The 27433-nt window shown below is 51.0% G+C and overlaps 1 protein-coding gene across 1 annotated transcript in view; it reads right to left on the bottom strand.

Moving 5' to 3' along the window:
• The window catches only part of LOC118218487 (inactive tyrosine-protein kinase 7-like), a 33052-nt gene that overhangs the window by 3094 nt on the left and 2525 nt on the right, over positions 1 to 27433 (bottom strand). Inside the window, exons 2-17 of the mRNA XM_035401165.1 lie at positions 13692 to 13985; positions 10707 to 10809; positions 10414 to 10598; positions 10150 to 10297; positions 7839 to 7969; positions 7171 to 7437; positions 6381 to 6517; positions 5975 to 6110; positions 5129 to 5248; positions 4665 to 4814; positions 3857 to 4001; positions 3319 to 3446; positions 2378 to 2572; positions 1475 to 1630; positions 370 to 602; positions 180 to 254 (exon numbers count right to left, since the gene is read on the bottom strand). Of these exons, the coding sequence (XP_035257056.1) occupies positions 180 to 254; positions 370 to 602; positions 1475 to 1630; positions 2378 to 2572; positions 3319 to 3446; positions 3857 to 4001; positions 4665 to 4814; positions 5129 to 5248; positions 5975 to 6110; positions 6381 to 6517; positions 7171 to 7437; positions 7839 to 7969; positions 10150 to 10297; positions 10414 to 10598; positions 10707 to 10809; positions 13692 to 13985 (2603 nt within the window). The remainder of the gene's footprint in view (positions 1 to 179; positions 255 to 369; positions 603 to 1474; positions 1631 to 2377; positions 2573 to 3318; positions 3447 to 3856; positions 4002 to 4664; positions 4815 to 5128; positions 5249 to 5974; positions 6111 to 6380; positions 6518 to 7170; positions 7438 to 7838; positions 7970 to 10149; positions 10298 to 10413; positions 10599 to 10706; positions 10810 to 13691; positions 13986 to 27433) is intronic.

Here is a 27433-nt window from a genome sequence, read left to right as displayed (position 1 = left end):
AGTGTCATCAGTCTGACCCCCGTCTCAGACCTGGAGTCAACACTGGACTCACCATGGGGAAGGGGGGGCTGCATGGGGGGGATGAGTGGAGATTATGGGAGGTTGTATGGGGGGGTGTGGAGATTATGGGATGGGCTGCATGGGGGGGTGGGGGGCGGTGTGCAGTGCAACATACTCACTTTCTGCTTGGTGCTGATCGGATGTTTGAGCTTCTCTTTGCTTTTTGAGATTCTGAGAAACTGTTTCAGATCCCCCTGAGGAGAGAGATTAAATCCCATGAACCACCTGCACGCAGCACTACCATATCAGCTGACCACCTGTAAGTGTTGCGGCGGCAGGCTAGCCGTTGCCCCAGAGACGGGTTTTTACCAGGTCCACGTATTCCAGGATCATGCAGTGAGGCTCCGCCTCCCGACACAGGCCCAGCAGCCGCACCACGTGGGCGTGGCTCAGTTTGGCGAACATGTCCGTCTCGCGGCGGAAGCCCAGCCTCAGCCGCTCGTCACGCGTCTGCAGACTCTTCACCAGCACCAGCGTCTCCTCCTCCTCATCCTCAATGCCCTTCGCCTTCGCCAGCAACACCTCCCCAAACTCACCCCTCCCTGCAGTACATACATAAACAGACTCACTCACAAACGCGTAACACCATGCATGTGTAAATAGGAGCAACTGGATACACACTATACAGGACCTGTGTGTGTGTAAATATGTGTGTGTCCTACACCTCTGTGTGTGGTACGTGCATACCTTTTATTTGTGTGTTCCTGTGTCTGTGATGTTTGCATTATCTGTATTATCTGTATGTGTTTTATGTGCATACCTGTATGTATATGTATGAGTATATGTGTGTGTATGTATGTGACTGTGCGAGTGTATAAGTGGGTGTGTGTGTGTACACCTGAGTCTATGTGTGCATTTGTATTTGCGAGTGTGTGCGTGGATGTGCATTTGAGTACGTGTGTGTGTGTGTCTGATATAGGCATTATGGACTGAAGACACATCTCTTCACACTGTTCCTTGGCTAACATTAACATTACACTTCTCTGCAGCGCTACCCACCAATCAAGTAGCACTTCCAGGCAGCACTTGTATCTTGATGTTGTAGTCCTTTAATTTTTTATTTTTCTCTTTCTCTCGTAATTGTGCTACACTTCCATCTACAGAATTAGCCACAGCTTTACTAACTTAGCCTTAGGACTTAGCTGTAGTGTGTGAAATAGAGTTGTTGTTCATCACCATGGACAGCTGCTTGTTTATGGCAGAATTGTACTTCATCTGACCTGTGTCAACATTTGCCCAATGAACGTAATGTAATGTAACATAGTGTGTCATAATGTAATGGAACGTAGTGTGTCGTAGTGTAATGTAATGGAACGTAGTGTGTCATAATGTAATGGAACGTAGTGTGTCGTAGTGTAATGTAATGTAATGGAACGTAGTGTGTCGTAGTGTAATGTAATGTCATGTCTCTTACCCAGTGTAGTGATGGTTTGCAGACGGGCGCGGGGGAAGTGCAGCTTGTCACTGCTGCTGTGACGTTTGGTTGCGGTTGCCGTGGTACCCAGGTCGGTCAGAGCCACCACTTCCTGGATATTCACCATCATCTGGCCATTCTGCTGCACAGCTCCCCCTGCAAAGTCATCGCCAGAACTGCATGAGACCTCAAATCAAACCAAACCATCTCTCAAACGCATCAGGAATACATGCAACCAGTAGGCCTTATTCTGTAAATACTGCCTCACTGCACTGTCAAGCTTATTATTGATAAAAACCACTACTGGAGCAGTGTTTTACAGTATGCTGACATTCTCTCCCCCCAGTGAGTCTGGGAGGAAAAGCCAGACAGTCTGAAATCACACAGCTCCTGGCACGCTTAAGAAAACCACTTCTGAGCACCTTCCGTGAGATTTCCCGCTCCTTAGCACCTTACATGAGATTTACCACTTCTGAGCACCTTACGTGAGATTCACTGTTTCTGAGCACCTTACGTGAGATTTGTAATGTGTAAATTGCTCCAAGTTAACAATAGGCTATTATGCGTGGATTAGCAATGCAAACGAAAACACTTTAGATGAGGAGGTGTCCCTTCGCTAGTATAACATAGCACCAAGCCTCGTAAAGGTTATGAACAGGCACCATGTGCTACAGAGCACTAGCACAGCTGCTGCTATGAGCATGTGCAGTCCTTCAGTCACAGTAAACCTGTGTTAGAACTAAAATTCTTCCCTGGCCTTGAGCTCCTCCTGCAATACACATAATATACACAAGGTGCCAGCAAAACCCCAGGACATCCTTACAGAGTCCCCCTGGAAGTTCAGCTTCACAGCAACCGGGGTGTTTTTGTTTTAAATGACACTTCAGACGCACACAAACTGACCGTTGAGACACTCCATCTCCTCCCCCTCGGCTCCCTTCTGCTGTCGCTTGGCGTTGCGTCTCTTCTTGCAGTAGAACACGAGGCCGAGGACGAGGATGACGCAAGCGACCGCGGCCCCCACCGACAGCCCCACGGTCTGGATCATCTTATAGGGAGCCCTGTCGCCCCCCTCCCCAGCAGGCTGCGCCGGTTTCTCTGTTACACACAGGTAAGTGCAAACACATGTACACAGATACATGGCAGTCCCACAACTGATGCCAATACTTCTGGCCAATGCATAGGATAAGTGCATTAAGCCATGAGATGGGATAATCATTATGGGGTATCAGAAACCATGGTGCCATATAACTCTCCCAAAGTAAGCTAGGCCCCTGAAAGGTAGGCCTCTCGCCCAGTAAGCCAGCCCCAATTGGTAGGCCGATCCCCCCACTAAGCCAGCCCCCAGAATGAAAACATGATGCCTGTATACTCCCCAGCCCCTGAAGAGACTGTGGTGAATACAGCTGTTCTTCCCTGAGTGTAGGCACTATAAATCTCATAAAGACAGGTTGAGCCTTACCATGCTCGCTACCATCACGCACCGTCTGAACGCACTTGAGAGCAGCATTCTATTATATAACAGCATATGCGGCGTTCAGTGGGGGGGCTAACTCAGTTAATTATGCTCTGCTGCATAACAGATGGTGTGAGCTTGACTCTGCAGCCCTCCGATAATATTTTTGGGCACTAAAAATGTTCAGTCCTGGATGACAATTTGTTTAAGCCAATAAAAAAAGTGGGCTTACCCACAGCCTACAGCTGGATAGTGCTGGAGTGGATGTTGTGGGCGGGGCTTACCCACAGCATAAAGGTGGGCAGTGCTGGAGTGGATGTTGTGGGCGGGGCTTACCCACAGCCTACAGCTGGGTAGTGCTCGAGTGGGTGTTGTGGGCGGGTCTTACCCACAACATAAAGCTGGGCGGCGCTGGAGCGGGTATTGCAGCTGTTCCCAGCAATGCAGGTGTATTTCCCTGTGTCCTCCGTAGTAACACCACGGATCACCAGGGAGCCGTTTGGCATCTTCTGGAACCTGGGAACAGGGGGGAGCAGCGCTGAGCACACCACTACACAACAGCTTCTGACACCTGCTTCCTGTTCCTGAGTGCTGCTGAATACTGCTTCCTGTTCCTGAGTGCTGCTGTAATTCTGCTTCCTGTTACTCGGTGCTGCTGAGTACTGCTTCCTGTTCCTGAGTGCTGCTTCTGTCAGGGTTTTAGATTAAACGCTGGATGGAGCGACTCTCCAGGCGGCTGCTGTGTACTGGGAATGTGGATTACAGCAAGCCTCAGGAGTCCCTGCAGTCTGCAGGCCTGGTGAGAACCAGCTCTTCTGCAGGAACGCGGCACCACCTACAGGACTTTAAGGCAACCGCCGTGCTCCCAGGCTCCAGCTCCAGTGCTCTTTCCCCTCACCGGTCTATCCACAACGGGCGTGGCTCACCTGCTCAGGCCGGGGTCCAGCGCCCTGTCTTTGACCGTCCACCGGATGGAGGGGGGCGGGTCCCCGCTGGCCTGGCAGTGCAGCATGGCAGTGTGGCCCTGGTACACCGTGGTGTTCTCTGGCTCCAGCCGAAACACCACGTACACTGGGACACATGACAAGTAATAACACACACAGTGAAATGTAATAACACATATACTGATATGTAATAACACGCACACTGAAATGTAGTAACACACACTGAAAATACTGCATACTGAAATGCAATAACACACATACTGAAATGCAATAACACACAGAAATGTAATTAGTCTACAAAACATATTGAGGGTAACGAGTATAAAATATGAATCATACTATACAGTTGCTTCCATATAGATATATAATTTTCAGTTTTAGGGCCAGAGAAGTTTATCCGAACCAGTGACTGAAATGGAACTGGATGTTCCCTGACCACAGTGATCACAAAAGCTGCAGTAATAAACCTGGCCTATAGGGGCAGCAGTGTTTCAATCCATCTGCCGTTCCAATGGGAGCCACTACACTGGCAGTTTTTATGATGCATATGTCTGTGTGTGCGAGAGTGTGTGCCTGTGTGAGTGTGTGTCTGTGTGTGTGCGAGAGTGTGTGCATTTATAATGGTTTCAGGTGTCAGTAGTTGGGCTAGGTGTATCAGGTAGATCAGAAGGTGAGGAGACAATGCAGGGGTAGCAGTGTGCGTGTCATTCCTAAGCAGTAACCATGACAGCGGCATGTTCAGTGACCTGAGCTCATTGTGGCGCAGTGTGTCCCAGACAGGGAGCCGTACCTCCTACGGAGAGGTGCACCGTTGTGCGAATCGCCCCCTGCAGCTCGTTCGAGGCAACACAGGTGTAATTTCCGGCGTCGCCACGCGTCACCTTTGAAAAGTGCATAACGCCGTTCCTCTGCTCCACGTGGGGTGGGATCTGGCTGCCGTCTGTAGGGGGCGACAGAGTACGAGGCAGCTGAGCTTCTCAGAACAATATTTGACTCTTAAAGTGTGAAACACCAACCTGGTTAAATTACCATGTGCCCAAGTCACCTGCACAAGAGATACCTAAACACATAAGCACAGGTAAGTGCAGTAAATACATTGTGAATATGCAAGCTTTCCTCTGGGGAAATTAGTTAAAACTGAAACAATCCTCACAATGGAGCAGAGAGAGAGAGTATGAGAGACAGTATGCGAGAGACAGGGAGAGGGGGAGAGAATGGGGGGGGGGGGGGGGGGGGGGTGGGGGGGGGACGCACCGGTTCTGACCCACAGGATGGAGGGAGGCTGGCGGCCTGTAGCGGAGCACTGCACACTCACTTCCTGGTCCAGCTCCAGGCACTGCACCGGCTGGGGGGCCGGAGTGAACTTGAGCCTCTCTGCAAACACACACTGCGTCACACAGAAGACCGACTGTACAGACACACACTGCGTCACACAGGAGACTGACTGTACAGACACACAGACACACACTGCGTCACACAGGAGACTGACTGTACAGACACACACTGCATCACACAGGAGACTGACTGTACAGACACGCACTGCGTCACACAGGAGACTGACTGTACAGACACACACTGCGTCACACAGGAGGCTGACTGTACAGACACGCACTGCGTCACACAGGAGACTGACTGTACTGACACACACTGCGTCACACAGGAGACTGACTGTACTGACACACACTGCGTCACACAGGAGACTGACTGTACAGACACACTGCGTCACACAGGAGACTGACTGTACACACACACACACACACACATTGTGTGTTTGGGACAGGAGCGGGTTTGGGGCAGGAGAGGGTTTGGGACAGGAGCAGGTTTCGGGCAGGAGAGGGTTTGGGACAGGAGCGGGTTTGGGACAGGAGCGGGTTTGGGACAGGAGCGGGTTTGGGGCAGGAGAGGGTTTGGGACAGGAGAGGGTTTGGGGCAGGAGAGGGTTTGGAACAGGAGCAGGTTTGGGGCAGGAGAGGGTTTGGAACAGGAGCAGGTTTCGGGCAGGAGAGGGTTTGGGACCGGAGCGGGTTTGGGGCAGGAGAGGGTTTGGGACAGGAGCAGGTTTCGGGCAGGAGAGGGTTTGGGACCGGAGTGACCCCTCACCCAGCACATAGACCCGTGCCTGGCCGCTCAGCACACCCCCCTCCGTCCTGCTCTGACAGGTGAACTGCACCCCATCGTCCACCTCCACGCTGTTTATGCGCAACGTCCCGTTTGGGAACTGCTTAAAGCGCCCGTCCTGCAGGAAGAGAGGTGGACATGGGGTAAATGACAAATAAGGGAGGGGCACAGACAACAGACTCCCCTCCCACATTTTACCTCTTTAGTAACATCCATCTACATTCTATTTCTAAGATTATAAATAAACAAATGTCTGTACAGGTTACCAAGTTAAGCACTAAGAGAAGAGGAGGTTGGGAGGCTAGACGCTGAAGTCCGATACTACAGCCACCGAAGGGTCTGACTGCGATCCGTTTGCCCAACATTCCCATTCTCATGTGATGCAGACCTCCGTGTTGATGTTCACTCCACTGCGCAGCCAGGTGATCTCAGGGGTGGGCGTGGCACGGGTGTGGCAGTGGAGGTAACCAGGGTGACCTTCCTCCAGATGGCTGTCCTCAGGCTTGGTCACCCACTCAGGAGCAGCTGGAACACAAAAATCAGCTGTTACATCACCATAGAAACACCATCCATTACATATCACCAAGGAAATATCATCCATTACACATCACCATGGAAACACCATCCATTACACATAACCATGGAAACATCCTTCATTGCACATGACAGTAGAAACATCATCCATTATACATAACGACAGAAACTCCCCCCATTACCTCACCATCAAACACAGAACATGGGGGGAGGAGTGAGGAAAACAGTGAGAGAGAGAGAGAGAGAGAGATGTACTGACTGGCCAGGGACCAAGGGAAGGAGAATGAAAGAGACAGAGAGAGGGAAAGAGAGATGCGCTCACTGTGCCACAGTGACAGGGGGAAGGAAATTGAAAGAAATACAGAGAAAGAGAGATGTATTCACTGGACCATGGCAGAGGGAAGCATTGTGAAAGAGAGAGAGAGAGAGATGTACTCACTGGTCACAGTGACAAAGGGAAGGAGAGTGAGAGAGAGAGAGAGCGAGAGATGTACTCACTGGTCACAGTGACAAAGGGAAGGAGAGTGAGAGTGAGTGAGAGAGAGAGAGAGAGTGAGAGAGAGAGATGTACTCACTGGTCACAGTGACAAAGGGAAGGAGAGAGAGAGAGAGAGAGAGATAGAGAGTGAGAGAGATGTACTCACTGGCCACAGTGACACTGAGCTCCTGCTGCCGCTGGCCGGCCTTGTTCTGGGCGATGCAGGTGTAGGAACCCGAGTCCCCTCCCTCTGTGGGGCTGAACACTAGCTCTGCACCGTCCTGGTGAACCCGGCCGTCCTGGGGCACCCGCACCCCCCCGCGCTCCCACCACAGCACAGGCTCAGGGAGCCCCCGCGGGGGCCCGCAAGCTACACGCTGCACGGTGTCCACCGGGAACACCCTGGACAGGCTGGGCCCCAGGTCCTCAATCTCTGCACAGACAGACAGACACACCAATCAGCAGTGAGGACCGCACCTGACCCTAACCCCCAGCAGTTTCTAAACAGGGCAGTTTCACACACTGTGACTGCAGTACTGAACTGGGCTGTTTCACCCACTGTGACTGCTTCATTGAGCTGGGATTGGGGGGGCAGAGGGGGCAGCTAAAACAGTGGAAGTACTCAACTTGCCCTAAATGCTGAACCCTGCATGACACAATCCCATTTAAAACTGTCAGGGATTAGCAGCTGATTAGCTGAAATAATGCGATTAAACAGAGACCTGGAGTATGTGTGGTGCGTGTGAGTGCGCGTGCACAAGTGTGTGTCTGTGTGTGTGTGTGTGTGTGTGTGTGTGCGTGAGGTGTGTGTGTTTGTGCGTAACCGGCTCCTACCTGCCAGGTGCAGGGTGGCCTGCAGCTTGGTTTCGGGGCCCCGGGGCCCGCGGGCCACACAGCTGTAAACTCCCGTGTTCCGCGGCTTCACCTGGCCGATGAGGAGGGTGCCATTACTTAGCAGGACTATGCTGAGGAGAGAGAGAGAGCCAATCAGAGTGCTGCTGGCAGTCTGACCCCTGAGAGCTGCCAGTCAGAGCAGTTCTGGCAGCCGGATACCTGATGAAAGTGCTTTCACCCAGCAGGAGGGAATTTACCCATAATGCCTCTTTCAAAGTAGCTCAAAACATGCTATGAAGAAAACTGCAGGTAAAGCTCTTCAACGTCAAGCGTGGGTCCAGGTGTTTCAGCAAACCTGCACCACGCCCTGCCCTGTCCTTCCACCTGTACCATGCCCCGCCCTGTCCTCCCATCTGTTCACCTGTACCACGCCCCGCCCTGTCCTCCCACCTGTACCACGCCCCGCCCTGTCCTCCCACCTGTACCATGCCCCGCCCTGTCCTCCCATCTGTTCACCTGTACCACGCCCCGCCCTGTCCTCCCACCTGTACCATGCCCCGCCCTGTCCTCCCACCTGCTTCAAACAGCTGATTCATGGTAAGCAGGCTGCTGCCCTGACTGAGCCTTTCTGTAACAGGGCTCTGAGACCAGCTTTCAGCCCTGATGTTTCATTAGCACTCTAATGTACCCTGCTGTTTCATAATGGCCGTCCCACAAACGCTTATGTGTTTTTATGATGTAGAAATAGCCCCCAGACCATCAACTCCTTATGGAGACGGGAAGGATTTCCGTAGATCTCATCCTGACCGAGATAATGGAGCTCAATTATGGCGCTCAGACACTTACCGCCAGTAACATCCCTTTCTCCTTCCATTACCTCCGATTGGCCCAGGCCCAGAAGAGAGCCAATAGGACCCTGGCGTGCTTTGTGTCCAGAGACAAAACAACACCACCCACCCAGCAAGTACTTAGCGAGCTTCACTCAGCAGGTCCTGCTGCCAGGTCTACCACACACTGCGCTGCCTCTCTGTGCCGGCAAATCACACGCCGATCGCAACCACGCTCCAACCACACTCCACAGCCTGTGACAGCAAGCCTCAGCTAACACCCTCAAATAGCCTCGCAGAATCTCCCAGAATCCCATCTGTTTCCCGCAGAGTAGTTAGCTGGGGGAACGCTCCAGCAGCAATAATAGAAAGAGTAAAAATAACCTGAGGGAACTGGCCAGGGCAGTCCTGGTAGGAGCTCCCACCTGCTAACCCGCTCTAAGAACACCGCAGTCTCCAGTGAGACGGGGCCGGTGTCTGTCAGAAGAGTTCAATGCCGAAATCCGCTCAGTGATCTGACACACGCCCAGGCGTCAGGCAGGACAACGCTGCCAGCAGAATCCAGTTCGGCGGGATCGGACCCTGCGAGCCTGTGCGCCAAACAGCAAGGTTGTGTGTGGCTTCAACAAACTCGACCCACAGGTCCCGCCCAATCACCTGTGGGCCATGAGGTGAACCACAAGCTGAACCCTGAGTGAACTCTGACCCAGGAAGCAATAAGAGGCGTCTGTCAGCATTCTGTCAGGAGCAAGATTCACACAGGAAAGACCTGGCTGCGCCTGAACGCTCGTTTACTGAGTCAAGCCCATGGTTTCTCTGCCAGAGCAAATCCTCCAGCTCACCTGGAGAAGCGTGACATTCATACCCCAGCTCTAAAGGAAACACATAAATCTGTTTGAGCTGCTTCAGCATCTGTGTGTGTAAATGTACATAAAACAAGATCTAAGGCAGACAATCTGATCTATAAAGCAGTTTTATTAAATCCAGGTGCACGTGTATTTTCTTCAGAATGGTTTTCTCAGGTTTCAAGAAATTTAACTACAGCCTATATTTCTGAAACCCCTGTTAATCTTCCCATCTCCTCACGGTAAACACAGTTCCCACCTAAAGCCACATGCTGAAACCACTGTGGAAACACCCGCTCTCAAATCTGCCAACCTTAAACAAATCTGCCAACCTGCAACAAACCTGCCAACCTACAACTAGCCTGCCGACCTTCAGCTGGTAATTACTGCTAGCATATTTGTACCCATGCCACTAGTTATTGTTACTGTATTGCTAATGATTATTTTTGTTTTTACTGTGACCATTCCCCTCAGGAATAAACTATCATCCCAGAGACAGTACAAGACAGCTCATTGGACTGGCCGGTTGCTATGGCCACCCAGGGTTTACAGAGAAGTGAGGGCACAGCTCTTCACTCCCACACACGTGAGGTGGAGGAGGAGGAGGAGGAGGTAGGGGAGGAAGGTGCGTGGGCGTACCGAGACTTGTTGGTGAGCAGCTCGTTCTCATGGTACCACTGGACGGTGGGGGCGGGCTCCGCGGAGAACTGGCAGTGGAAGGCGGCCATCTCGTTCTTCAGAACCACCTGGTCCTCCGGGATGAGCACTGGCCGGGGGAAGCTCTTATCTGACCGAGCGGAGAAACGGTCAGAAACACACACACACACACACACGCACGCACGCACGCACGCATGCACACACGCACGCACGCACGCGCATGCGCACGCTCGCACGTACACACACCTATAATGTTGAGGGTGAAGTTGTGGCTGCTGCAGACGTGCCCGACTGTGTTCTTGGCGCAGCAGTAGTACAGGCCGTTGTCGTCAGGACTGGCGCTCTGCAGCGTGAGCGTGCGCTCTTTACTGTTCATCTGGTGCGTCCCCTCCGTCAGCCGCGTACCGTCCCGGAACCACTGGCAGGTTGGGCTGGGGGGGTAAACGGGGGGGGGGGGGGGGGGTCAGTCTTCAGAACCACCAGCAACAGGGCACTGATTCAGAGACGGGGCGGGACAGAGGGCAGGCGGTGGGGCTTACCGTGGGTGTCCATCAATGTGACACTGCAGCGTTACAAGTGCAGAGCTCTCTAACTCCTCCACCGAAGCAGGCTCCTGTAGGGTCACGCCCCCACTCTCCAGCCCTGAGGAGGGAGGGGGTAGCCGAATTTAGCACAATCCTTCACCCCCCCAGCTCAGAGGCACTCTGCACAGGACTTTATGTTTCCCTCCAACACCAAGAGGGCTGTTATGCTGCACGACCACACATTAATATAATCACAGAACTCCACCGCACTTACAGACCTGCACATTACACTGGAGAGCAGTACTGAGCCTGGCTCACAGGCACATAGAACATTTACGGTGATATGCAGAACCTTCCAGAATTTGCTCATGTGTCCTCATTAGTCAGCTGCTTCCAGACTCCTGGTCAGCACAGGAAGGGTTAGGGTTAGGGTTGGGTCCTCCAGAGTGACCATAACCCAAGTCCCCCTAAGCAAGCTGCATGTCACAGCGTAACACCGGTCCCCCTAAGCAAGCTGCATGTCACAGCATAGGCCCGGTCCTCTTGAGCGAGCTGCACATCAGGGCACACATGTGCACTCTGTGTCTGACACATCTGCATTGCGTGTTAAAAATGCGTGGAATGCAGCAGCCCAGGGGGGCATAGCAGCTCTGTGAGGTCAGGCCTGTCACAGGGCATTAACATCAGGGTGGGTACATTAGCGCACATCACAGGGGGGGGGGTTAGCCCAGCATCCACTGAAACAAACACACTCTCCTTCACTTCACCTCAACCAGAGCTGCCTCAGCCCCCTGAACAGAGACTAACAGACAGCCCAGTTACAGCAGAAAGCCAAATTACAGAGCCCAGTTACAGCACAGAGGCCAGCACACTGAACACGCCATCAAACATTTGTGGTGCTGACTTTTCTTAGACCATTAATCAATCAATAAATCAATCAGTTCTCAGAGCCTGCCCAGCTCTGGGGATAAGGCCTCTCCCACCTTACACACCCCTAGGGGCTTTTACACACCCACATTACACACCCCGAGGGGCTGTTACACACCCACATTATATACCCCAAAAAGCTGCTACAGACATTACACACCCCGAGGGGCTGTTACTGTTACACCCCCACATTACACACCCCAAGGGGCGGTTACACACCCCGCATGTCTGTTACACACTCACACTCCCACACTGTAACTGAAAGTGTCTCAGGTCTTCATCATCCTGACAGCAGGAGCTTCAGGAAGACTTGCTCCGCATTGGCCTGACCCAGCCAGCTTATTAGTTTCCATGGTGAATATTTATCCTCGACCCTGAGACGAAAAAAAGTACAACCAGCCCTCTTAAATTGGCCAGTAAGTGAAGAAAGGGGGCGTTGTTCAGAAAAAGGGGGGCTCACATGAGCACGGCTCCTGATAATTCCAAAATATGCGCTGCTGTTCCACCCGTTTCCATAACTACAGTACAAGGGGGAATTATGCTAATTAAAGGATGATCATAACAGTGAGCGGGAGAACACAAAGGACATTTGCATCTGAGTAAAACGGATCACCTCCCCTTTCACAGCCCAGCGTCCGAGCCTCATATCTGCAGGAGAAAACTAACTGCCACTGACACTCCTGTGTCTGTGCTTACACCACTGCCACTGCCACTTCTGTGTCTGTGCTTAAACCACTGCTACTGACACTCCTGTGTCTGTGATTTGTAAGTGGCTCATGGTGGTCATCTTATTCACACCAGCAGCAAAGCAGGAGGACCAGAGCCCCTAATGCAGCTCCTCTTATTTAATTATCTCCTATTTATTAAGAAAAGCTCTGATCTATGAAGCAAATACATTTATTGGAAAGAATGACTCTGACATCGTACGTGCAAACTTTTGCTGGTGTGTATGTGGGTGCAGGTCTATCACAGGTGTGTATGTAGGTTTAGGTACAGGTGTATTGGAGGTGTAGGTGGGGAGTCAGGTTTGAACAGAGCTCCTAGCCTTGCTAGAGAAGGCCACCTGAAACACAGAACAGGACTATTCCTGTCCGAGGCAGAGCTCCTCTGAAGTAGAAGTCAGCCGGATTTCCCCTTCAGAAGAGCAAGAGAGCTACAGTGTTTCAGCACTGAGACAGAAAACACAGCACTGAAGGGCCATGGAAACACCATTACATTGCATTACATTACAGGCATTTGGCAGACGCTCTTATCCAGAGCAACGCACAACAAAGTGTATAAATGTAACCAGTTACAAGTGCGCTGAAAACCCTAGAAAACACCAAAGCATTCTGGGAAAAATTCTCCTGAACACAATGTAAAGTGGGACACTGACGATCGCATGCATAATGAGCCTGAAGGGAAATTTCACTCCCCACCAAGTCTGACAAAAGGCTTCTGAGAACAACACCGCCCTGCCCACCGCCCCGCCCCCCCCCCCCGCCACACACACACACAGGCTACAGGGCAAAATGTAAAGACCCAGGCATAACACAAACAGCACCAGTGGGGGTGCACAGCACAATCTTTCTCTGGGGTTTTCTGCCCTAACAACATAAATAATGCAACATTAGTTAATTACGGCAAAAAAACACCTAGGTTAGCCTTCTGTATTTAAAGGTACTGGGTATTTACACAATATTGGGTGCAAGGTTAAGGGCAGACATGGGGGCAGGGCTAAGGGCAGATTTAGGGGCGTGGTTAAGGGCAGACATGGGGCGGGGCTAAGGGCATATGTATAAAAGGGCAGGTTTAGGGGCGTAGTTAAGGGCAGATATGGGGGCAAGGTTCAGGGCAGATTTAGGGGCGTGGTTAAGGGCAGATATGAGGCGGGGCTAATGGCAGATATAGCGGTGGAGTTAAGGGTAGATTTAGGGGCATGGTAAAAGGCAGACATGGGGGTGGGGTTCAAGGCAGATTTAGGGGTGTGGTCAAGGGCAGACATGGGGGCGGGGTTAAGGGCAGACATGGGGGCAGGGCTAAAGGCACATGCAGAAGGAGCTGTAGGGGCAGCATTAAGGGGGCAGAGCTCACATTTGATGTTGAAGGACGCGTTGCTGGACCGGACCTCCTCGCCGCTCGCCGTGCGGGCTACACACTGGAAGCTTCCGCCGTCCTGCCGCCGGTCCACAGCCGCGAACTTGAGGTTACCGCCCTCCTGGAAGCGGCGGTCCGAGTCGCTCACAACCTCGCCGTACTGCAACCAGCTGTAAGTCACGTCCGCCGGGTCATTGACCTCACAGCGCAGCATGGCGCTACGCCCATGCAATGCATCCTGGGACTTTGGCTCTTTGGTGAAGTACAGGGAGGCAGCCTGTACACACAAACCTGGGGGGAGAGAGAGAAGGATAAAGAGAGAGAGAGAGAAGCAGAGAGGGCAAGAGAGAGCAGAGAAAGAGAGAGTGAGAGAGGGAGCGAGAGAGGGAGATGGAGATATTTTTTATATGCTATGATGTAACGCAGTCATGTTACCACAGAGCACACTGATCAGCACAATTTTGGTGCACACAGAAAGTTACAGACCCCAGAGGACTTGTGCTCAGGCCTGTGGTTAAAACCCAAAGCAACTCAAAGGTTCTTGATAAACCGATTCTTCTTGGTTTTTTTTTTGTTAACGACCATTTTTCCCCGAGCACCTTTAATTTCCGTCCTTGTTTCGAACCACACGTGAACACGGTAAGTGAATCCAGAATACTGCGTAAAGTCAGGACCAGTTCCTTGTCTCCGGTTATAGAGCGGATTGGGATGTCTGCTGAAGACCTGTCACTATGTTTCAGTTCGGAATTCCCCTAAAACCCCACTGCCATGGCAGATAAGAACTTTGCAGCACTAAAATGAAAGCCTCATCATGAAATGGTCAGCCATTTGAAGAAAAAGGCTGTCAAACTGCCATTTGTATTTCATACCTATTCTCTCTGAGTTCCAAGCACGCAGCACCCTCCTGGAACTCAGGGCTCCAGGTCTGAAGCCAAAACCCTGCTGGACCTCTCAGAGGTGCTCCAGGATCCAACCCTGCTTCACACACAGCCATACTGATGCAGCAGCGCTGCCATGGCAACTGCCTCCCCTTCTCCAGTCAGCACGCACATTTTCCACTGTTAGGGCTCCTTAGCTCAAATCTTGGGGGTACCCCAAAGCCTGGGCGGTTTCCTGCTCTGGGGTCATCACAGATCACAGACTCCCCATCAGGGGGCACCCCCAGAGTTTCACCCAGTGCACAAGAGCTTGCTACCGGCCAGACCCCTCTCTTTGAGCAGGAGAGAGAGGAGTGAGAAAAGGGAGGGAGGAGAGAGGACAGAAGAGTGAAGCGGTGTTAGGAGGAGAAACGGCTAATGGCCTTTTATTCCCACTAAGAATTCCAAATGAATATTTCATGCAGTTTCCCCTTCATAATCACTGACATTTATCAGCCATTCAGCAGGGGGAAGGAAGTCCCCAAACGGAAAGGTAAATGTCAGACGCAGGCGGACAGCAGCGGGAAGAGCCGGGTCAGCCGCACGAGCAGGGCACCCAGCAGGAGTACCGGGAATACCGGGATTACCTGCCATCCCTTTAAAACTCAACCGCACGTCCCTGCGGGAAAGCAGGAGATCTGGCCCCTCGTGCAGCGTGAACCTCCAGGGGGCGACACAAACCAGTCTAAAGCACGCAGAACTCTCAGTCTGTTCAACCCAGTGATGTACAACGAATGTCAGATGCAGTCCACTGTTGAGAATGGGTCAGACATTCAGCAGAACAGCCCGTCGGTCCAGCGGGTTTGGCTGTTGTTGGGCTCCAGATCTCACTGCACGCTCCAGCTTGTTTTGATTAAAACGGTTTGAATTTGGGGTCAGTGCATGTTGGGTTTGTGAAAGAGAATGTGCGAGTGTGTGAGGTGTGTGCATGGTGTGTGTGAGTGAGACCATGACAGGCGTGTGTACTGAGAGAACATATATAACCTCCCCCCCCCAGCACAGAAAGAGCATCATTAACACGTCCGGTCCTCACGGACATAATGCACTGCTTTCAGTCAATTAAAACCAGAAAAGCCAGAAGAGCACATTGATTGGAGGGGAAACAGGAAGGACTCACAGCCCAGAGTCATTATTGCCTGTATCAGCAGCACACAATACACACAATGCACACAATACAACCGACACAGCAGCATTCAGAACCTATGGGCTCACACAGCTCGTCTCTGCTCCCCGTACAAACAGCCTCGTTCTCACGCTGATGCACTTCCAGGGCGCCCTGTTAGCGCACCCCCTGGCTCGCTACGCGGCCGTCGGCGTGGGAGCCCAGGGAACGCAAAACGTTATCACAACGTCACTGGAATGTTTCGCCGATGTTATAACATCGCCAGTGCTTTTGAGCAACATTGAGAGAACGTTCTGCGCTAGCGGGAGAAGCGCCGCGCAGGGCCAGCCAAGGTCCCGCTCCAGCTCCGCGCCGCTCAAAAGCTGGGAGACAATCTCCCAGCGTGGGGTCCCCCGCAGGCCCCAAACACCACCCGCCGTGCCACATGACAGGTTTCCAAACAGGAGCGCACTTAGGCCCGGTCTCCGGGGGTGGCCGGGATGCTAATTGGCGTAGCTCGTTAGGGACGGCTCCTGATCAGGGCGGGGTACGGCTGCTGTCAGGCAGAGCCATTGGAGGGGGGGGGGGGGGGGGCAGGGTCACGCACCATGAATAGGGCCTGTCACCACCCCACTGTGCCCCTCTCCAAACCTGACAGCACCGGAACAAGAGTCTGCACACAAAGACCCCCCTCAGACACTTACCAGCAGCTCTACACACCTTCTAGCTCAGCGTCAGCTCCTTGTGTGTGTGTGTGTGCCTGTGGTGTGTGTGTGTGCAGGAGTGTGTCTGGTGTGTGTGTGTACATATTCACAGAGCAGTGAAGGTCACCTCTGCATCACTTAGGGGACTGAGCAGCGGTCTTTACAAACCCCTGGGCATACAGACAGACAGACAGACAGACAGCCTATGAGTCTGTCTAGCCTGTGTGTCTCGCAGGAGGGTAAGAAAAGGCCAGTCGACCTGGAAGAGAAACAGATCAATCTGGCTGTGAGTTGACCTTTGTCTTGAGAGACCTCCACTTGGCCACGCCCAGTAATTACTGCTGTTTTTCACTGCCTGTAGAATGGGCTTCATCCATGAGTGCACGATGAGCTACGGAACAGGGGCTTCTGCTTTGGCTGGGAGTGTGGGGGGGCGGGGCTGATACAGAGCACACAGAGATAAGGTCAGAAACTAACTTTCTGTTGAACCAGCCACTGTGCCTGATGGATGAAAAAATTCACCAGGCACTTGGACATTTTACCAGACACTTTTTGTTTTTTTGCACAATATGAAAATGAAAATGTCTTGTAAACCATTTTTAAAATCTTCATTTGTTAAAAAAAAAAAAATCTGTACTCATGGATGGGGGTTTGAGACGTCCCTCTCTCCCCCCCCACGCCTGCATCCCAAAAATTGTGGGACAGGGCCTCAGGGAGAGGAACCCTCCCCAAACCTGTGGGACAGGGCCTTAAAGAGAGGGACCCAAACCAAAAGGGGTGTCAGTTAACGGGGATCTTGAACCCCGTCCAGAATTCCAGCGGTGCATTCCACAAACGAGACAAAGGTGGCATTCATGGCCCCTGCTCTGTGAGGGGAATGTAAATTACCCACAACCCCCTGCAGGCAGAGGGAAGCCTGCTGAGCATGCCCAGAGCCTGCTTCCTCAGGAGGACTGAAGGTTTAAAAACCTCTCCGGCGCAGAGTGACTGCGGAGAGCGACCACTGGGGCTGATTAGAGCACCGGTCACCATAACGATTAGAGCACCTGTTGCCATAACAATTACAGCAACCATTACTATGCAGATCACTTAATTGTGCTGAGGATGACTGTGTTAGGGCCTCATATTGACAATGTATAGAGACACTTCCTCTGCAGAAACCACGTCCATCAACTCAACCTGACTTCCACTTCCCCCGGGGGGCCACAAAAAACACGCCCCAAAAATTCCAGCTGTCCCTCTGTACCCTCATCACACAATGGGGGCGGCCTGCGTGTCAATGATGTGATGGGGCTGCGGCCACAAGAGAGGAAGACATTAAGAACAGGAGAGTTCATTAAGATAAAGTTGATTAAGGAGAGGGCTGTGTGTGTGTGTGTGTGTGTGCGTATGTGTATGCGAGACCGTGTGTTTGCGTGTGTCAATCTCCCTCCTGCCATGAGGTGCTGAAACCTACAGAACTCTAAATATATGATGCCTTCTACAGCTGGAGAAGGAAGGGAGAGAGAGAGAGAGAGAGAGAGAAGGACTGACTGACAGAGATGTAATGTGTGAGCTGGTTGCTAGGACTTGTTTCTGGACAGCACAGAGCTTGTGGATGAGGCAGTTTAATTACAGAAGGCTAGCTGGTGTCTGTGGGTCTTTAGAGCAGCGTGTCGCGTCTGAATGAGGGCAGAGCTTCACACCGGCGCTGCTTTGCATTCAGCCATTCAGCGCTGCCTGTGCGCCAGCCAGACCTTCCCATGGTGCACCTCAAACCAACGCAAACTCCGGATCCCTGCATTCACGCCAGAGCATAAACGCACCCCAAGACTTCCCGAGGGTAGGGGGCTGAAAGAGGGGATTAAGGACACCGTCCCTGGCCCCCCAGCATTCCCATAGCAATCAGAGGGAGGGGCCTATCCCCAGGGGCTCCCTTCAAATATTTCCCCATGTGCAGCCAGGCTTCTATGGGCTCCGCCCTTCTAAGCCTTTCTACCAATCACAAAGCATCTTCCAAGAGCAGTATTTACAGTGATTTAGACGCCATACACAGAGACTATAGCAGCATATCAAAAAAACCCAGAGGAAGGGCTCATAGACTCCTGTAATTAAGTCTAATGTCCACCTCACACAGGACAAAAGCAGCTGAAAAGCTTTCTGCCCAGAGCAATGACAAAAAAACAAGAAGAATAGTTTTTTTTTTTTTTTTAAACCCTGTTTTTTGTGTTTCTTCCACATGAATTCACACACATGAAGACAAAAGATTGAACTAAAAATCACCTGTTATGGTGATAATGGTGTGAGTGAACATCACAGCTGCTTTTGCACTGAAATAAGGACCAGATCTCTCTGCAATGAAACTGCTGGTACAGCTACACCCCAGCCAGTACCCACCGAACCCTGAAATACACTCCCCAACCCTGAAATACAGTCCCCAACCCTTAAATACAGTCCCCAACCCTGAAATACACTCCCCAACCCTGAAATACACTCCCCAACCCTGAAATACACTCCCCAACCCTGAAACACACTCCCCAAGCCTGAAATACACACCCTAACCCTGAAACACACTCCCTAACCCTGAAACACACTCCCCAACCCTGAAACACACTCCCTAACCCTGAAACACACTCCCCAACCCTGAAATGCCCCCCCTAAGCAGAGTGCAGACACACAGCTCCCGGCTGCAGAAGACCTGAAGGCCGCAGACGGGAGGGAGAGGCTGAGGCCTCATTCTGCGGAGCTGCACCTGCAGGAACAACGTCACTGGCACCTCATGACAGAATAATAAGCAGGTAATGGGCAAATAAAATAAACTCTGGTGGAATGAAAGGAACATGTTGTGACAGAGCTGAAAGGTTAGTCATAACAGAATAATAAGCACATGTCATTACTGCGCTAATGAAGGATAAGGCCTATCATGATAGATAATGCACGTCGTGACAGAAGGATAAGAATCTCATGACGGAGATATGAAGACTGTCGTGACAGATGGATTCAGGACAGTGCTTAGGTCAGGGGATTGGGGGGGGGGGGGCGCATTCCATGTGTTTCACAGTCTGCCTCTGAAAACTCAGGCCTTGCACCAGACCGAACCTGACAAACCTCCCATCGTGCGTCTTTAACACTGCCCCTGAATCAAAGAGCCTACTGTCCTCTCCTGTGCAGGTCCACCACACCACAACCAGCAGCCCTGCCAGCCACAGTCTTCCCTACCCTCCTCTCCCCTACCCTACAACTCTCCCACCCCCCGACTGCAGCCAAATACAGTAAACATGCATGCTTTTATCACTAGTAGGTTAGACTACTAATATTCTCTGGTCTCTGTCTCTGGTCTTCCAAAGAAATCAATTTACTAAAATTAGCGGCTAGAATTCTTACAGTATCAAAAAGAGAGCTCATGTTTTCCAGGTACTCAAGTTACAGCATCAGTTACCGGTTAGTAATTGATTTTAAGCTGCTTTAACTCCTGTTAAAGCTCTTAATGGATCAGCATCTGAATACATTTCCGACCTTTTAATTTATTATCAGCCAATGAGAACTTTGAGATCGAGTGAAGCAAAGCTCTTTTGTGTTGCAAAGGAGAATTATATATGCAGAGGTGAAGCATCCTTTTCCGTGTATGCAGCAAAATTATGAAACAGCTTAACCACAAAAAGTAAGAGAAGCATCATCCATTGAAAATTTTAAATCTCAGCTGAAAACTCACCTATTTAAGATAGCTTTCAGGCAATTACTGTTGACTTCATTTCTTTTATTATTTTATCCATGCATTTGTCTGGGTATTTTATCCTGATTTTTAATATATTGTCTTTTTTATTCTGCAGTGAAGCATTTTGAGTTGCTTGATTCTCTCTATGAAAGATGCTGTACAAATAATAATAATAATAATAATAATAATAATAATAATAATAATAATAAATTATTATTATTATTATTATTATTATTAACAAGGCTGCCCTGCAATAGATTGGAAACCGGTCCAGGGTGCACTCCTGTCAATCACCCAATGCGTGCTGGGATAGGCTCCAGCCCCTCCTCTCCCCATTATCTATACATAATGGAGGGATGGATGCTTGCCACAAAACATTACACCTACTGAACCAGGCGCACACCAACAAAAGCTACTGAAAGTCTGAATCCTGGACAGAGGAGAGACAGACTTCCTGTTACCTGTAGACAGACAGACTGTCCACCCGTCCATTGGGGAATATCAGTGTGTGACCAGCAATAAAGCAGTCCCAGCTTCAGCAGGAAGGCTGAAGCTGCTCCTCAGCACAACCATACATTCACTGTGCCTGACTCCACATGATGGAGTGACTTCTTCACTATGGAGAAAGCCAAAGTTTAAAAAAAATGAAGCCTACTATGTAAAAAGGGTAAAAAAAAAAGGATCTAAATGAAATGAAAAGAACATTGGGCCCAGTTTAGGCACATGCTCATTCTGACCACGTTACAAACAAGTTCATAGAGGGCAAAGTGTCCTGTTCCACTGCCATAGAGGGCATACAGCATACAGTCATCCTGTTCCACAACCATACAGGGCACAGACCATCCTGTTCCACAGCCGTAGAGGGCACAGACCATCCTGTTCCACAACTTAACAGGGCATAGTGTCCCGTTCCATTGCTATAGAAAGCAAAGAGTAGCCTATCTTTTTCCACTGCTGTAGAGGGAATAGAGCATCCAGTCACCCTGCTCCACAACCATAGATGGCACAGACCATCCTGTTCTACAGCCGTAGAGGGCCTAGAGCATCCTGTTCCACTGCTGTAGAGGGCACAGTGTCCTGTTCCACATCTGCAGAGGGCTTGCAGTGTCCTGTTCCACATCTGCAGAGGGCTTGCATTGTCCTGTTCCCGAAAGAGCGCTTAGATCAGTGAGAGAGCTTAATCGTGTGGGCAGACCATCTCACCAGCGTCACTGTGCTTGAGGCCTGTGGTTTACGCCTTATTGGTCAGCGGTTCCCCCTCTACAGAGATGAGGAGCCGCTGCTTTTCATGGAAACAGCAGCACAGCTCATGGGAGCCTGCTGGGTGGAGGTGCGGACGGGACGGAGGACTGTTTCATTTCCACATCGTTCCTCCAGATCTTCCCAGGCCACCGTGTGATCTGTAGTGATGGAAGACTGAGGCTCCAAAACCCCGTAAATGATTCCCAGATTACAGCCAATCACAGCAACTTTTCTATGGAATATCAGAATGTTCAGAACAGAACCGGAGCACAGGAACAGAGACTCTCTGTGAACACTGTCTCTGGCACGAGGTACTGGCCTGATACTCCAGCCCAAGCCTGACCCGAACCTGAGACCTTCACATTCAAACCCGATCCCAGCCTGATTCCATCTTGAAGACTTATCACCAATAATGACACAGTATGCTACTACCCCCAAAATTTTACAGTCACAATATGACTCAGGATTACTATACTTCTGTACACAGAACATAACAGGTCTGACAAAGTCTAATTTCAGTATGCACAACAGGAACAGAACTTTGTATTATGCAAAAATGAAGCGAGTAGATTCAAACAGGTACCATGAATAACTGAATAAAAATCAGGCAACCGGTGTAATATCACTCTTCTGCCTTTTAAATGCCAAAAATCAACAAAATTACAACCAACAGCCTTGTGCGCAATGTCTCAGACATTTCAGAGAGAATACAGACTAGAGGGTGGCTTCTGCCTGGCAGGCAGGGAGAATGCTCATGTTCAATGCTGTTTGAAATCAGTTTTCCACAGCGTGAGCGCTGATCACACAGTCACTCCGGAAGATTCTCGAACACCATCGCTGTAATGTGCCGTCAGGGTGTGTATTTCCATTATCAGCAAGACCTGCCAACGATGTCTGCAGGCGTACGCAGTGTTAAAGCAGGCCAAGCCAACACCGTTTCATCAGATTAATTCCAGACGTTAAAAAAGATAAATTTAACACCCGCCAGCACGGCCAGGGGGTAGAAAATGGGGTTCAAACAACGGGGTTCAAATTCAGGACTGAATCACTGCTAAATATGTGCACGGCTCATTGGTTGCTCAATTGGCAATTAATGTAACTACAAAGTGTGATGCAAAGAGCCGGCAGTCATAACAAAAATGGCTCTTTTAAAAACAAGTTAAAAAAAACAAACTGCAGAACAAGGTAGCATTATCACCCAGACACTCGGCTGAATTCAAATTAAATTGCAGGAGCCCGCATAAGATTTAAAGACAGAGAAAGAGCTGTCTGTACTCAGGGTCATCAAATGAACACACACATCAACGCCCATGCCCGCATGTGTACACACACACACACTCATGCTGCTCTTCTGGCAGACTCATTTAGGAAAAGGAAATCAGCAGGAGTTTATTTTACCCCCCCCCCCCCCCCCATCAGTGCGTTACAGGTGTTTGGGGAACTGCCTGTTTATCGGTTTGAACCCTGGATGGAGCTGTACTGTGGCTGAACCCTTGAGTGAAGTACTTAACCTGAAAAAAGGTGCACACACACACACACACACACTGCTCCTCTTGCTGCACACACACTGAAAGTGGCTGCGGGCGTGTATTTCCTGAGGTTAAACCTGCAGTCCCACCCAGTCCTAAGAGAGCTAATCACCACCGTCCATCTTCCTGAACAGGCCTCCAGTCACAGTAACATCACACACAAATGAACCCTCATAACCACAGCCTGTGGATGGATGCCATGTGCAAGCCCCAAGTCATCAGATCTTATAAGGCCAATTCATTATTTTCCTTTATTAATGTACATTTAATGTCCATAACTGCATTTACTGCAAAACACCAGAGGCCGACGCAAGTTGGGCAGGGGAGAGTGAGACACAGGGGGCGCTGTCCTCTGCGGGGACACGCCCGTCCTGCTGGCTTTAATTACAGACAGCGAGTCACTTCAGTACAGACTGTGCAGGGCACTTTATGTCCCAAGGGCTGAAAATGACGCACAGTCAAGCAGCGCGTTTATGGGGGGGACCTGCAGTGACCCCCAGCTCGTCCTCTGCCCCCACGCAGGGGGCACGTGAGAGCGGGACGAAAGGCAAAGCTGTGAGAACCAAGACAAAGCCAGAAGAACCAGCCATAAATACACACTCACCTGTACAGGTGTAACAGCAGGTAGAGAAACACTCACCTATACAGGTGTAACAGTGCAGAGACACACACTCACCTGTACAGGTGTAACAGTGTGGAGAGATACACTCACCTGTACAGGCATAACAGTGCAGAGACACACACTGACCTGCACAGGTGTGACACCGTGTAGAGACACTCACCTGTACAGGTGTAACAGTGCAGAGACACACACTCACCTGTACAGGTGTAACAGTGTAGAGACACACACTCACCTGTACAGATGTAACAGTGCAGACACACACACACACGTACAGATGTAACAGAGTAGATACACACACTCACCTGTACAGGTGTAACAGCGTGTAGAGACACTCACCTGTACAGGTGTAACAGTGCAGAGACACACACTCACCTGTACAGGTGTAACCGTGTAGAGACACACACTCATCTGTACAGGTGTAACAGTGCAGACACACACACACACGTACAGATGTAACAGAGTAGAGACACACACTCACCTGTACAGGTGTAACAGCGTGTAGAGACACTCACCTGTACAGGTGTAACAGTGCAGAGACACACACTCACCTGTACAGGTGTAACAGTGCTATCCATGAGATGAGCAGGATATGTTGGGACAGCAGGGAAAACTGATTTTTATGTGTCTCTCAGGAGCAAATGGGGATGTTTAAAAATAAACACTCGGGGAGTGAAGCTAAGGCAACCTTTCTGTGAACGGTCTGACTGCAGCGAGGACGAGAGTCCCAGAGGACCCTTCACACGCGATGCGTGGAGCTCGCTACCCCCCTCCAAAGCTCTGGAGCTGCTGAGCCCAGTCAGAGCGTTAGCCTCTGTGTCAGGGCCCACTCAGTGCACAGCTGTTCTGGGGATTTAGTGGATTTAGTGGATTTAGCGGCCTGAGCACCTGTGTCACACGCAGCCCTGGCGGGCAGAGCAGCCGCTGCAGGTGGGCCGGAGCCACTGGGACTGTGGAGCACCACTTCAGCAGACTGGGGATGAGCCAGCAGGGGGCGCTCTCTACAGAACTCTCTCTCTCTGAAGGCACAGAGAGGTGCGAGAATGAGTCACTCTCTCTCTCTCTGAAGGCACAGAGGCATGCTGGGAGATGAACAGCAGCTGACTGCAGGTAACGGGGCTAAAACGGGGCAATCAGACTGACCTTGGCTGGCCTCCAGGTGGCGCTCTTAAAACTGCCAGTGAGAGAATAGGAGGCCGCAGCTCAGCTCTGTCATCAAACAACCCGTCCGCCAAACAAACCCAGCCGCAAAAGCACTTAACCCCAATCTCCTCTGGATCCCAGGCCCATCTCCGTGAGTAAGCATCTCCCACAGAGCAGAGAGAAGTCAGTCAGGTGAGCTGGCACAACTGCGCGACTCTGTCTGGCAGTTATACACACACACAGTACCCCCATTTCCTGCCTCACTGTTCACCTGCACACACTGAGCACAGAACACTGAACACTGCTCTGAGCACGGAACGCTGAACACTGTGCACAGAACACTGAATGCTGAACACTGTCCTGAGCACTGCCAAAGCAAACACCAGCTAAAACATTCAGGGCACAAGCAGTCCGTGCTTTGATCCGCCCTCTCTCGTCCATGCCCCCCCCCCCCCCCCCCCCCCCAAAGTAAGCCTGTTACAAACTTCAAACGCTCCCAATCGATTAGCTAGGATAAAGATGCAAACAGAGGAATGAATGAGTAACCCAAAACAGCTCTAAATCTGCTTTGATCTCTGCTGGACCCGCTGTGTACCGCTAACTGCTAACAGAGCCAAACAGGGACACCAGGTCCGTTTCTACTACCGACGGAATACATCTGCACAAAGGCCAGGAAAAAATACCACAACAATCACCTGTGTCAGACAGAAAATAGGCTTAAGCAGGGTCCTGTATCATGAAGCAGGATTACGGAGTTAGCTGGATAACTGCAAAACCCGGAACCCTCCCAAATCTGGAACATGGGACTGAAGTAAAAAGAGCTGCAACGGGTTTTACTGAGCACAGTTATCCAGCTAACTCAGTGATTCTGTTTTGTGAAATACCCCCCAGAACGGTAAAGTTCAGTCACTCGGCTTCAAGTTTGACCTGAACACAAGCAGCTTAGGAGCCAAGATGGAGAGTGTGTGGGTCAGCAGTGTTGAGGGCAGGGGTGGGTTTATGCTCTGTAGGAAACAGATCGCCCCCCACTTCTCTCCCCAACCCCATAAACTCACCCCAGACCCAGAGAGCAGCCCTGACCTGCTCATTTACAAGGAGAAATCCTGAATGAAACTAAACCTTCTGTCAGGTTCTCTGCCTCTCTGCATGTCAGATGCAGAAACCGCTGCTCACGTGGAAGAGGAATGTGCCGAGCAGCCCTTAGTACATTTACTTTATTCAACCATATTACCGAAGTCTGGGTCTTTCAGTGCTCTTATTTCCACAGGCAGAAATGGACTTGCATAATGACTGCAGATGGCCTTCCTGTTGTGTTTGAGACGAGACGGGACTGAACGTCCCGCAGGGATAATGAAGGGGGAATAGGAGGAGAGGCTCGCGTGCAGCGCGCGCGGTCAGGATCCCAGGACAGGAACACTTAACGAGGGAAAAGAGCGCAGAGAGCAGCGCGGCAGGAAGCCGGGGGGGGGGGAGAGAGAGAGCGCTGCAGACACGACAGCAGCTCCGGTACGAGTGAGTGCTTCTCCATCAGAGAGACACAGATGACCCCGCCTTGAAGATGCCGAAGATGAAGCGCCCTTCACTGGCTTCCTGCTGCTGAACGCAGCTAATGCTCTTAACATGCAAATTACTCAACTCTGTAAAGCAGTACGTGTGGGGCCAGGCCAAACCAAGGCAAACTAATCGATGGCAGACCATACCATCCCAGACCAAACCAAGCCAACCTAAGCCATGGCAAGCCATACCATTGGCTTCAACCCACATTGACTCCTGTGCCCATGGACCGCCAAGCCACCACTAGACAGCTGGGCCCAACCACATTAAAAACATTCCTCTCTCTGGACTAACCAAAGAGGGCCAGATACAGAGCTGATTCTGACCAATGAGGTCTAGACACAGGCCTGGCTCTGACCAATGAGGTCCAGACACAGGCCTGACTCTGACCAATGAGGTCCAGACACAGGCCTGGCTCTGACCAACGAGGTCCAGACACAGGCCTGACCCTGACCAATGAGGTCCAGACACAGGCCTGGTTCTGACCAATGAGGTCCAGACACAGGCCTGGCTCTGCGGACAGCACAGATGAGAATCTCAACAACCTTCAAATGCAACAAAGACGTCTTCTGCCCCCAGATTACTCTCCAGCTCTTCCTCTCAGCTCAAATCATCACAAACGCTGCGTGCCTGCGCAGACACCCATCACAGACCACAACGGAGCTTGTGCAAACGCTGCATGCCTGCGCAGACGCCATCTGTGCCTCATCACATCTCAGGAGGGATAATATTCCCAATAATAAAAAAACTGACTGACAGAAGCACCTCAGACTGCAGTATGATGAGCAGCATTCATTCATTCATAGGAGGAACAGCAAAGTAACAAAAGCACCACACTAAACTCCATCTCTGTGGCATTACCCCAAACACACACACAACCCCGATCGTAACCCCAACCACAACTCTAACACCGACTCTAAACCCCAACCTCAACTCCTACACTGACCCACCTCTCTCTGCGTCTAGCTGTGCTGTTTTAACTGCCTGTGTTGAGACTGTTTCTTCCCTCCGCAAAGGACATTGTTGAGGGTAAGTGCTCATTTCTGCAGATCTGACTCCACAAAAGGAAGCCGAATCACGCGGCAGACACTACCCCAGGGTGCATTATTAATATTATGAATTTCCCAACATCAGAATACACCAAATAAATATTTAATGACAGGGTCCACATGGCACTTCCAACAGCCGATAAAAGTGAGTGACTGCCTTGCAGCAGAGGACCATGTTAAAAGTAC

The sequence above is a fragment of the Anguilla anguilla genome, chromosome 18, assembly GCF_013347855.1.
Source record: "Anguilla anguilla isolate fAngAng1 chromosome 18, fAngAng1.pri, whole genome shotgun sequence".
Classification (NCBI taxonomy): Eukaryota; Metazoa; Chordata; class Actinopteri; order Anguilliformes; family Anguillidae; genus Anguilla; species Anguilla anguilla.
The sequence above is the reverse complement of the archived record's forward strand: the minus strand, read 5'-3'. Positions and strand labels throughout refer to the sequence as shown.